Consider the following 11,342-nt stretch of genomic DNA (forward strand, 5'->3'; position numbering starts at 1 on the left):
CTCTGTTAGTTTCATACACAGCTATCAGACTGGAACTACGCCTAATGAAAATAAGCTTGGCCGATTCATACAACAGGTGGGGAATCTCATCAGCAAGAAGTGAATGTGTAAATGTTGTCTATGATCAAGGCAATAACAGCACTGTTCTATGACAGGGTTTGTATTGTAAATTAGACTGTAAGTCTTTAGGGAATTTGCTTGTATTTTTTGCACTGGTTATGGGATATATTTTATTGGGGAAAAAAATGTATATATTGGAATGTTCTAATATGGCAAGTGTGCGGATTCTAATAAAGCAATATAATTGTTATTCGTTATTTGTGAAATAGTAATTTAGATTGTCCCTTAGTTGTCAATCGAATACCCCAAACGTGAGTATATTACTGTCCTTTGTTTTGAGTTCATTGTAGAGATTTTGTTTTAAAAAGTGCATACATGCATAGGACAACATTTGCTTCAATATAAGGTACCCTGTGTTCTGTGTTCAGCTATACATGTAAAATAAGTTTCAATGTCAGTATTTAGTGTAAAGTGGCCAGTTTCCTTTCATACATTTTCCCATAGCACTGTAATAGGTTGAGAATGTTATTTATGTTTGTGTACCATGCTGACAGCTATCAACTGAAAGGCATCATAATTCAAGACCCAAACCCCTGATATTCCTACTCTCTTTTAAATGTGATAATTCATTTTCAATTCGTTTGGGCCCTGCACACAGATGTTGATATTTCAATCATGTTTTTATTGTTTTCTGTCAAATATGGAATAAAAAATATATATATATTGAAAGAAAGCATTGTGTGAATTCAATCAATCCATTTGTTTAACAGGAATCTGACTGTACAATATTGAGTACTTCTATATGAAATATTCCAGACATTTGTTTCTCTCTGCGTCCAATTCTTCAGTCTCAATCTCAAATTGCTTCAGAGCAATAAAATACTGCACAAATGGTTCTCCCAGCGCTCCGCGAATCACATGGTCTTCGCTCAAAGCCACCAGAGCGTCCTCCAGCTTCACAGGGATGGCAAACTGCTGTTTCCCCAGCTGGGTGTGGGTGGAGGCCCTGGTCAGACCTGTCTCAGCCGCCAGGTTCCGTTTGATACCATCCAGTCCTGCCGCTATGGTGGCCGCCAGCACCACGTATGGGTTAGCCATGGCCGAGCCCAGCTTGTTGTCGATATGCGTCTCCCGCCCGCCATGGCATTTTACATTGAAGGCGCTGCTGTTGTCGTTGTAGCCATAGGTGGCGTAAAGCACGTTGTGCTTGGGGTCTTTAACCTTCTTGGCAATGTGGCTGCGGCAGCCCAGCCCAGGGGAGAGCAGGCAGCTCAGGGCGGCCGAGTGGCTCAAGAGCCCCGCAAGCCACTTCCTGCCAATCTCCGACAGCTCCCCTGCGCCGTGGTCCCCGGTGTGGAAGAGACTACGTTGTCCGTTGGTGTCCCAGAGAGAGTGGGAAAGCACCCCGGCGTTGTACAGGCTGTCGTCGGTGAAGAAGCTGGCGATGTAGCTGTATTTCCTCGCCATCTCTTTGATGCCGGTACGAAACGTGAAGGCGGTGTCGGCGGCCGCGATGCCAAACTCCGGCCTCAAGTTGATCTCCATCTGACCGGGCACCATGGCTGAGGCCAAACTGTCCACGTCGGCCCCCATGCAGTACATCCCATTCACCAGCTGCTGGAAGAAGGGCAGGTCGTGGTTGCTGGCCAGGGTGGTGGCAGGGAACAGCATGGTCTTGGGGCCCACCCTGTCGGGCGAGCCCAGGACACAGCACTCGTAGGTGAAGGAGGAGTACAGGGAGAAACCCATGCTCTGGAGCTGCCCCATCAGCTGCTTGGCGATGAGACGGGGTGCGGTACGCAGGGGGCTACCGGTTATCATGCAGGGGTCACAGATGACCCGGGCCGTCTGCTCTGCCCACGGCAGCACCCTGAAGGTCGACAGGTCTGGGATAAGCAGCACATCGCTACTGAAGTTGGCAGGGTTGTTGGCGTGGTCCACCTCACAGCTCTTAGGGCTCAGGGTCAGCTCTAGGTAGCTTCTTGGCATCGGCACCCCATATACTGCTTTCTCCTGTAAAGATAAAAAAAGGTTTACATCATGGGACTTTTCCTATAGGCAAGCATAACCACTGAGCAACCATTTAAACAAATAGCATTAAAACATTGTGGGTTTTCTCGATACACTATAGCTAGTACATTTCAGGATGTTTGTGTACTGTGTGTGAGATGATTACATGAAAGAAGCGGACTGGCACTGTCTTAGACCTGGACACCCCATGGAGATCTGTGGCCTCGAAGCGGACAAAGTTGATATTCTCCCGGGCAATCTGCTGCTTGATGTGCTCCATGGCTGAGACAAAGCTCTGAGTCCCAGACTTATCCATGTTGTCTTTACTGTTATCTATGAGAAAAAGAGCCAAAAGCAACTATCATGTCTGTAAAAAAAGATAGTCGCTTGTGATGGAACTACTTTATTAGCTACAAGTTTCTACAAAATAAGAATATAAACTTTTTGATAAATCTAATCCAAAACCAGACTAACCTCCACAGTTGGCACTGCTGCTCTCAAACGTGGACGACCGTACTTCGGATTGCCTGTTTGCTCCAGTCACATCTGACCTGTATGAGGTTGACGAGTCCATACCGGAGCCAAGCTGGAGGGAGCTGCTGTCCCTGGACCTGGTGGACACCCTCCTGGGAGCATCAGAGTGGGGCTTGAAAGTGGTGAAGGAGGACTGGGACTCCGGCCGTCCATCTCCCCTGTTGGTCCCATGCAGGTAGGTGTAAGGCGCTGGGACACCCCCCCTCCTCCTTCCCCCGGGCACCAAGCATGGAACTATCCTTCAGGATACTCTTCAACTCATCCATGGTCTGTCTGGAGACCCCCACCTCGCCCTTTGGGCTGTAGGTGCAACCCTCTCTGGACCACTCCACCCTGGAGGGGGGGCCCTCATCCTGCCTGGGCCGATCCCTCTCTGGAGACACAGAGGGCTTGTGGGAGTGGGGAGAGGGGCCGATAGAGATGATGGTGGGGTTGCTTTCTGAGGGTCTGGGGCTGCTCACGTAGTCGGAGTGGTGGACTATGGACGGCCCCCCTCTGTCCCAGTCCACTGGGGCCACGTGTTTCCCACTCACCTTCACCCCCTTCTTCTTGCCCTGGCTCATTCCACTGCCATCTACCTGGTCTCTGAGCCTACTTGAGCCCTCCTGGAAACACCACCCAACCACCAAAAATATACAGTATTTGTATGTACTTTTCATATATTTATTATATAGTTATTAATAAACATATATATTTATTAATATATATATACATTTTAATACCTACAACAAATAGATTACAGTTAAATTAACAATGCAATTGTTACACCATATTAAAACAAAAGGAATGGAAAAGGAACATCTTTTGTTTTTTACCATTTTCTTTTTCAGATTAGTGATGTCTTTTACATTTCTTCAATTCAGTTACCATTCATGGGTAAAAAGAAACAACATTGTGTCCAAATCCAAAACTCCATACTGGGATTTACAGGTCTAAAAAATATAAAAGAGCTAGAGATGTTACCTCGAGAACGAGATCCTCTGAGTCATGCATTCCTTTCATACTCATTTGTGAGTTTTGACCTGAGATTTGAGTGCCTTCATTTGAAACCAGAGCTATGCTCGCACATTTATTTTATGGACAATTGGCACAATGGTGATGGATTGGAAAATTCTCTCACCGCACCCATGGGCACTCCGGTTGTACACTGGTATCCACTGACAACTGGTAGAGACTGAAACACTTCTGCTTTCACCCCACTGGCTATTAACATCCACGATTCAATATCCCCCTTTGTGTCAATGCAAAGGGAGGTGGAGACAAAAACACACAGCTCAGCTATTTTGTTTGTGCCTCCAATCATGACATTCAGGCAGTTTCTAGAAAGATGCATTTAGTTCAAAAGTACTGAGAAACATTAACATATTTATCAGGCATCTACAATAGATGTTGTAACTCTAACTTTTTGCTGATATAAACTATTTTATGGTAAAGAACTAGGCTACTGTCTGTATGAAATAAAACTAGATTTGATATGGCTTCACAAAACCTTTATATCAAGACTGGACCAAATATGCTCTCTTTTCTATAATAATATTTTTTTTTCTATCGTGAGATTAGTTTATATTTAGATTAACTTGTGCAACATTGGCATAGGACCTAGAATGAATTTAGTGCTCATCCAGGACACTGTAACAACTAGATAACAACTTTATTACAATATTATTAAGAACAACTATACTATATTATATCATAAAATACTTTTCACTGAAATACCTAATAAGATAAACATTTTTGTAATATAGACTGCAATACAGCATAGCCTAGCTATAGCCTACTTATAAATACCTACAAAATTGTGCATTTTACCTGCTAAGATGTGTGCATCATGATGTGTAGAATTCCGGTCACTCAACTTTGGAAAGAATAGCCTATTTGTTGCCACATAGGCCCTAAATGATGTTTGTCACTAGCTTCTATTTATTTACCTTTATTTAACTAGGAAAGTCAGTTAAGAACAAATTCTTATTTTGAATGACGGCCTAGGAACAGTGGGTTAACTGCCTTGTTCAGGGGCAGAACGACAGATTTGTACATTGTCAGCTCGGGGATTTGAACTTGCAACCTTTCGGTTATTAGCCCAACACTCTAACCACTAGGCTACCCTGCCGTGAGAAGGGTGCTATTCCAGCCCGCAAATCGGGGTGTTCCTGCATGTAGGCATTCCTGCATCTGCAGGAAACCCTCTTTATACTTCAATTCGTTAATTTTTAAGCTTTTGTCTCAGTCGGCATTCAAGTAATAATAAGGAATTCCCCTCGACCACGCCCACAAATTGGGGAAAACCAACATTATTTCCTATTGACCCCCATTGTAAAAGAGGCAACATCCCTCCCCAAAAATGCACTGTCATGTTAACAAGCAACATATCCCAAAAACAGGACATGTCAAAGTAAAATGGACAATATGGAATGGATAATCACAACTATCATCCAGGAGTTTCACCCCATTGTCATGATCAGAGGTTTCAAGTTTGTATCCGTAAATTGTCCGGACCGGATGTTCTTTTTTTGGTGTTTTACAAACGGTAGGCTTACCACATAGATGAGCGTACATAAAATGGGATTTCTGGCAACACTGTAGGCTACACCTCAGTAAGCTCGGACTGATGCCGATGCCTTTTGGAAGTTTTTTTTGGTGCAGTCCGGACCGGCCTTGATTTCCACATCCACGGACATTGGTTTTTGGTCCGGTCTGGACCGATTCTGAACCAATCATAGACGTCTATGTTTGCTTCAGATTTTGTCCAGTCTAGGCCAGCCCAAGCGCCGAGTGGCACAGCGGTCTAAGGCACTACATCTCAGTGCTTGAGGCGTCACTACGGACACCCTGGTTCGAATCCAGGCTGTATCACAACTGACCGTGATTGGGAGTCCCATAGGGCAGCGCACAAATGGCCCAGCTTTGTCCAGGTTTGGCCGGTGTAGGCTGTCATTGTAAATAAGAATTTTTCTTAACGGACTTGCCTAGTTAAATAAAGGTTAAATAAAATATGAACTAAATATTTTCAACTTTCATTCAAAACCAAAATTGAGGCTGATTTCAACATCTGGAAAATACATATTTTCAATGTCTGGAAAATAAGTATTTTCAACATCTGGAAAATGTGTATTGTCAACTTTCATTCAGAACTGAAAATAAGTATTTTTTTCAATGTCCGCAAAAGATGACTTTCAATGTCCTGGAAAATATGTATTTTAAATGTACAGAAAATATGTATTTACACCTCTCATTAAGAACCTAAATTAAACCAAACCTTAACGTTGTCACGTCCTGACTAGTAAAAGGGGTTATTTGTTATTGTAGTTTGGTCAGGGTGTGGCAGGGGTGTTTGTTTAGTGTGTTTCGGGGTTTTTGGTTTTTGTTCTATGTTTTCTATTTCTATGTGGTTTTTCTAGGTTTTCTATGTCTATGTTAGTTTTGTCAATGACCTCCAATCAGAGGCAGCTGTTTGTTGTTATCTCTGATTGGAGGCCATATTTAAGTGTGTTTGTTTTCACTTGTGTTTGTTGGGTGGTTGTTCCTAGTATAGTCTGTGCACCTTACTGGGCTGTTTTCGTCATTTGTTTTGTTCAAGTGTTTTTTTTCTTCAATAAAAGTAAAGAAGATGTTCAATATACCCGCTGCAGTTTGGTCCACTCCTTACGACGACCGTTACAAACGTCTGGAAAATACATATTTTACACGTCTTTTCAACGTCATTTTGCTTAGTTAGGACGATTCTAGTTTTTTTTGGGGGGGGGGTGTCTTCGTAACATATCATACGAATTGTAATTCGGAACATATCATACTAAATGGATGATGGACATCCACAAATTAATACATACCATACGAAATGTAACATTTCATACTAAAGGGAGTGTCCCGGATTCATGTTCAGAGTAATAAGAAATGCTCTGAGGCCAGGTTGTAGCTACGGTAGATAGTGTCCTTCGCCCCCACTTGTGGGGCACAGGTTTCTCCAGAACACAGCAGGCAGGAGGCGGGGGCGACCGGTAGACAGTGTCTTTAACCCGCCTGTTGGGCACTGTTTTTTTTTTTTTTTTTAAGGGGTGGATCAGCTTAATATTGCGAAAAGATTGTTGCTTCCATCAATGTAATTGTCTGCATCATTTCCAATCCCCCATATATTTTTGGGGTAAATATACACTGCTCAAAAAAAATAAAGGGAACACTAAAATAACACATCCTAGATCTGAATGAATGAAATAATCTTATTAAATACTTTTTTCTTTATATAGTTGAATGTGCTGACAACAAAATCACACAAAAGTAATCAATGGAAATCCATTTTATCAACCCATGGAGGTCTGGATTTGGAGTCACACTCAAAATTAAAGTGGAAAACCACACTACAGGCTGATCCAACTTTGATGTAATGTCCTTAAAACAAGTCAAAATGAGGCTCAGTAGTGTGTGTGGCCTCCACGTGCCTGTATAACCTCCTACAATGCCTGGGCATGCTCCTGATGAGGTGGCGGATGGTCTCCTGAGGGATCTCCTCCCAGACCTGGACTAAAGCATCCGCCAATTCCTGGACAGTCTGTGGTGCAACGTGGCGTTGGTGGATGGAGCGAGACATGATGTCCCAGATGTGCTCAATTGGATTCAGGTCTGGGGAACGGGCGGGCCAGTCCATAGCATCAATGCCTTCCTCTTGCAGGAACTGCTGACACACTCCAGCCACATGAGGTCTAGCATTGTCTTGCATTAGGAGGAACCCAGGGCCAACCGTACCAGCATATGGTCTCACAAGGGGTCTGAGGATCTCATCTCGGTGCTTAATGGCAGTCAGGCTACCTCTGGCGAGCACATGGAGGGCTGTGCGGCCCCCCAAAGAAATGCCATCCCACACCATGACTGACCCACCGCCAAACCGGTCATGCTGGAGGATGTTGCAGGCAGCAGAACGTTCTCCACGGCATCACCAGACTCTGTCACGTCTGTCACATGTGCTCAGTGTGAACCTGCTTTCATCTGTGAAGAGCACAGGGCGCCAGTGGCGAATTTGCCAATCTTGGTGTTCTCTGGCAAATGCCAAACGTCCTGCACGGTGTTGGGCTGTAAGCACAACCCCCACCTGTGGATGTCGGGCCCTCATACCACCCTCATGGAGTCTGTTTCTGACCGTTTAAGCAGACACATGCACATTTGTGGCCTGCTGGAGGTCATTTTGCAGGGCTCTGGCAGTGCTCCTCCTGCTCCTCCTTGCACAAAGGCGGAGGTAGCGGTCCTGCTGCTGGGTTGTTGCCCTCCTACGGCCTCCTCCACGTCTCCTGATGTACTGGCCTGTCTCCTGGTAGCGCCTCTATGCTCTGGACACTACGCTGACAGACACAGCAAACTTTCTTGCCACAGCTCGCATTGATGTGCCATCCTGGATGAGCTGCACTACCTGAGCCACTTGTGTGGGTTGTAGACTCCGTCTCATGCTACCACTAGAGTGAAAGCACCGCCAGCATTCAAAAGTGACCAAAACATCAGCCAGGAAGCATAGGAACTGAGAAGTGGTCTGTGGTTACCACCTGCAGAACCACTCCTTTATTGGGGGTGTCTTGCTAATTGCCTATAATTTCCACTTGTTGTCTATTCCATTTGCACAACAGCATGTGAAATTTATTGTCAATCAGTGTTGCTTCCTAAGTGGACAGTTTGATTTCACAGAAGTGTGATTGACTTGGAGTTACATTGTGTTGTTTAAGTGTTCCCTTTATTTTTTTGAGCAGTATATATCCATGTCACGGGTGTCGTAGGGTGTAGACCAAAACGCAGCGGGAAAATGTATACTCATCTTCTTTTATTTAGGACAAAGGAAAACCAAAACGTATACAAAAACACAACGACGATTAACAGTCCTGTAAGGCATGAAGCTATACACAGAAACAATCTCCCACAAAATCCCATGACAAACACACTCCTAAATATAGGACCTTCAATCAGAGGCAACAATAGACAGCTGCCTCCAATTGAAGGCCCCAATCCCCATTACCAAAACATAGAAATACAAACACCTAGACATAACGTAGAAATAAACTAACATAGAACGATAATCCAAAAACCCCGGAATACATAAATCAAATACCCCTCTACATGAACACATACACAAACACACCCTAAACCACATAAAACAAATACCCCTGCCACGTCCTGATCAAACTACAAGAACAAATAACCCCTTTACTGGTCAGGACGTGACAATCCATACACATACACGTATGCATACATATACACATACACATACCTATATAGACATACTTTTTTAAGAATATACCTTTATTATTATTCCCCGCAAACCCTACCACCCTTCCCCGAATTGTAGTAAACTAATAAACACTTAGGCTTCTACCTTCAGTTTATACATCTTATACACATTTTACATTTTTTTACAGACACACTCTATTTTAAAATAGTTATATTTTGTTTGTTTTTAGTCCTTCCTCCATTTCTGATGTCCATCCAGTTTGATTTCTATTTGTAACTGTGCTATTTCACAACATTTCTGAACCTATATACATTTTACAGACCCCGTATGTTTTACATTGGTTATCCTATTAGTCCCACCCTTCAGCTCCATTCAACCCCTCAACATCATCCATTTTGGATTTCTATTTGCCATATATTTTTCAACTGTGCAGTGATGCTTCACAAAAGTATTGAACCTTTCTATTCTCATAGCTTCTACAGATTGTAAATTAAAAATAAACATTTTTGCTAAAATAATTATTATATTATTGATTGATTGACTATTGCTTTTCAAGTCACCCAGTGATCTGCAACGTTAGTTCTAGGCAAATGTTGCAATTCTTCAGCCATTCCTGGACCTGTGACCAAAAACAAGCTACATATGGACAGTACCAAAATAAATGATCTAATGACTCTGCCTCCTCACAGCAAAATCTGCAGAGCTGGGAAGATTGTATCCCTATATATATATAGATTACAAAATTATTGCAACCAATAGAATGTTTAGTAATTTCAATTGAAAAATTAGAAGTTTTGAATCCCGGTGTTGTTTTGCGTATCAATTCATAAACCATGTGCCATGGAATGGGTACATCGAAAATCTCTTTCCAACTATTTTGCAATGGCACAGCTGTCAGTTTTTTGGTCCTTAAATGAAATTGGTAAATGTTTTTATTGATCACACTTTTCTTTAACCATTTATGTTCTTTAATACAGGGCCGACATACAAGTTCTTTACTTTTTTCTCCTTCTACTTGCCTCTTCCATTTTTGGGGTAATGCTGCAATTAATTGGTTGTAATTTTGGGTAGAGCAGATATTTCCATATGTTTGCGTTAGCTGCATGTGTGACACAACTCCACCAGTCCTATTTATGATATCATTCACTAAAAGTATACTTTTTAATTTCATTTTTGTTTATCAATTAGTATATTTGAGTTTAACCACAATATTTGTGCTGTCTTTTCAGGTGGATTAAACTGAAATTGCAACTAACTTTCTAAGGCTTGTTTAAAAAAAATAGCAATATTTTGGAGATTTCCTTTTCAAACAACCCGAAAGTGAGCAGGTGTAATCTGAATAAAGGCCATTCTTGAACATAGGATGAGACATTCCTACCAATTTACTAGAGAACCAGTTTGGATTTAAGTATAACTGATGCCTGATGAGAGCTCTAATGCTTTAATATTTAATAATTTCTGCCCTCCGAATTCATATTCGTTATATAAATAGGCCCTTTTAATTTTGTCTGGCTTGCCGTTCCAAATAAAATTGAATCTTTTGTTCATATAATTTAAAAAGCAGGTCACTGGGTGTAGGCAAAACCATAGCAAATAGGTAAACTGTGATATGACTAAAGAGTTAATCAGGGTGATTCTTCCACAAATAGACAGGTATTTTCCTTTCCATGGTAGCAAGATCTTATTTTTGCTAACTTTCTATAATAAAAATGTATTGGCGTGAGATCATTTCTGTCGGGATTTGTATACCGAGTATGTCCACATCTCGGTCAGACCATTTAATTGGTAAACTACACGGTAATGTAAAATGTGCATTCTTTTAGTGATCCAATACGTAATAGTATACTTATAATTTGGTTTTAATCCAGAGAGGATAGCAAAAGTATCTAGATCCTCTATGAGGCCGTGGAGAGATCTAATTGTGATTTTAAAAGAAAACATGAATCAGCGTACAATGACACCTTAGTTTTTAAGCCATGGATTTCGAATCCCTTAATATTATTGTTTGATCTAATTTTAACAACTAACATTTCAATGGCAATAAATAGATATGCCGATAGTGGACAACCTTGTTTTACTCCTCTAGATAGTAAATAATGGCTACATCTCAAGTTAAACTATATGACACCTAGGGTTTCTATACATAACTTTAACCCATTTTTATAAGAGATTCCCCAAAATTGAAATATTCTAGGCATTTATATATAAACTCCAGTCATACTTTATCAAAAGCCTTTTCAAAATCAGCTATGAAAACCAGGCCTGGTGTCCCCGATATTGTCAAGTGTCAGTTGTGCAGAGGTGAGGACGGAGTCAGGCGCAGGACACAGAACTGAGTAAAATAATGTACTTTACTCAGAACAATAATCAGCCAATAAATCCACGGAGGGATAACAAACCCTAACACAAAAACCAGGAAACAATCACGCACAAAACATAAGAGCCAGAGGGTTAAATATGGAAATAATGGAATGGGAACCAGGTGTGAACAATCGAGACATAACAAATGGAAAAAGAAATGTGGATCGGTGGCAGC

The 11,342-nt window shown here is 42.0% G+C and overlaps 1 protein-coding gene across 3 annotated transcripts; it reads right to left on the reverse strand.

The window, feature by feature from the left end:
• Positions 1-752: 752 nt before the first annotated feature.
• lgsn (lengsin, lens protein with glutamine synthetase domain) lies at positions 753-3,809 on the reverse strand. 3 transcript variants are annotated; one of them, XM_014131043.2, is made up of 4 exons: positions 3,725-3,809; positions 2,545-3,209; positions 2,237-2,403; positions 753-2,073 (listed from the first exon to the last, which is right to left on the reverse strand). In XM_014131043.2, exons 2-4 carry the CDS (start codon positions 2,642-2,644, stop codon positions 859-861), a joined length of 1,482 nt encoding a protein of 493 aa, XP_013986518.2. In that variant the 5' UTR covers positions 2,645-3,209; positions 3,725-3,809; the 3' UTR covers positions 753-858. The 3 variants fall into 3 exon arrangements, with proteins under 3 accessions (XP_013986518.2, XP_013986519.2, XP_013986521.2); XM_014131044.2 differs by having other exon boundaries at positions 3,568-3,802; XM_014131046.2 differs by having other exon boundaries at positions 3,730-3,794.
• Positions 3,810-11,342: the final 7,533 nt, after the last annotated feature.

The sequence above is a fragment of the Salmo salar genome, chromosome ssa12 (genome assembly GCF_905237065.1).
Source record: "Salmo salar chromosome ssa12, Ssal_v3.1, whole genome shotgun sequence".
Taxonomy (NCBI): Eukaryota; Metazoa; Chordata; class Actinopteri; order Salmoniformes; family Salmonidae; genus Salmo; species Salmo salar.

What these genes read in the sequence shown, in the direction of transcription:
- lgsn (XM_014131043.2), bottom strand. Translation starts at nt 2,644, where the DNA reads ATGGACTCGTCAACCTCATACAGGTCAGATGTGACTGGAGCAAACAGG. An exon ending in CAGCAGTGCCAACTGTGGAG is followed by an intron (nt 2,404 to 2,544) that starts GTTAGTCTGGTT and finishes TTTTTCTCATAG; the next exon opens with ATAACAGTAAAGACAACATG. An exon ending in TGCCAGTCCGCTTCTTTCAT is followed by an intron (nt 2,074 to 2,236) that starts GTAATCATCTCA and finishes TTATCTTTACAG; the next exon opens with GAGAAAGCAGTATATGGGGT.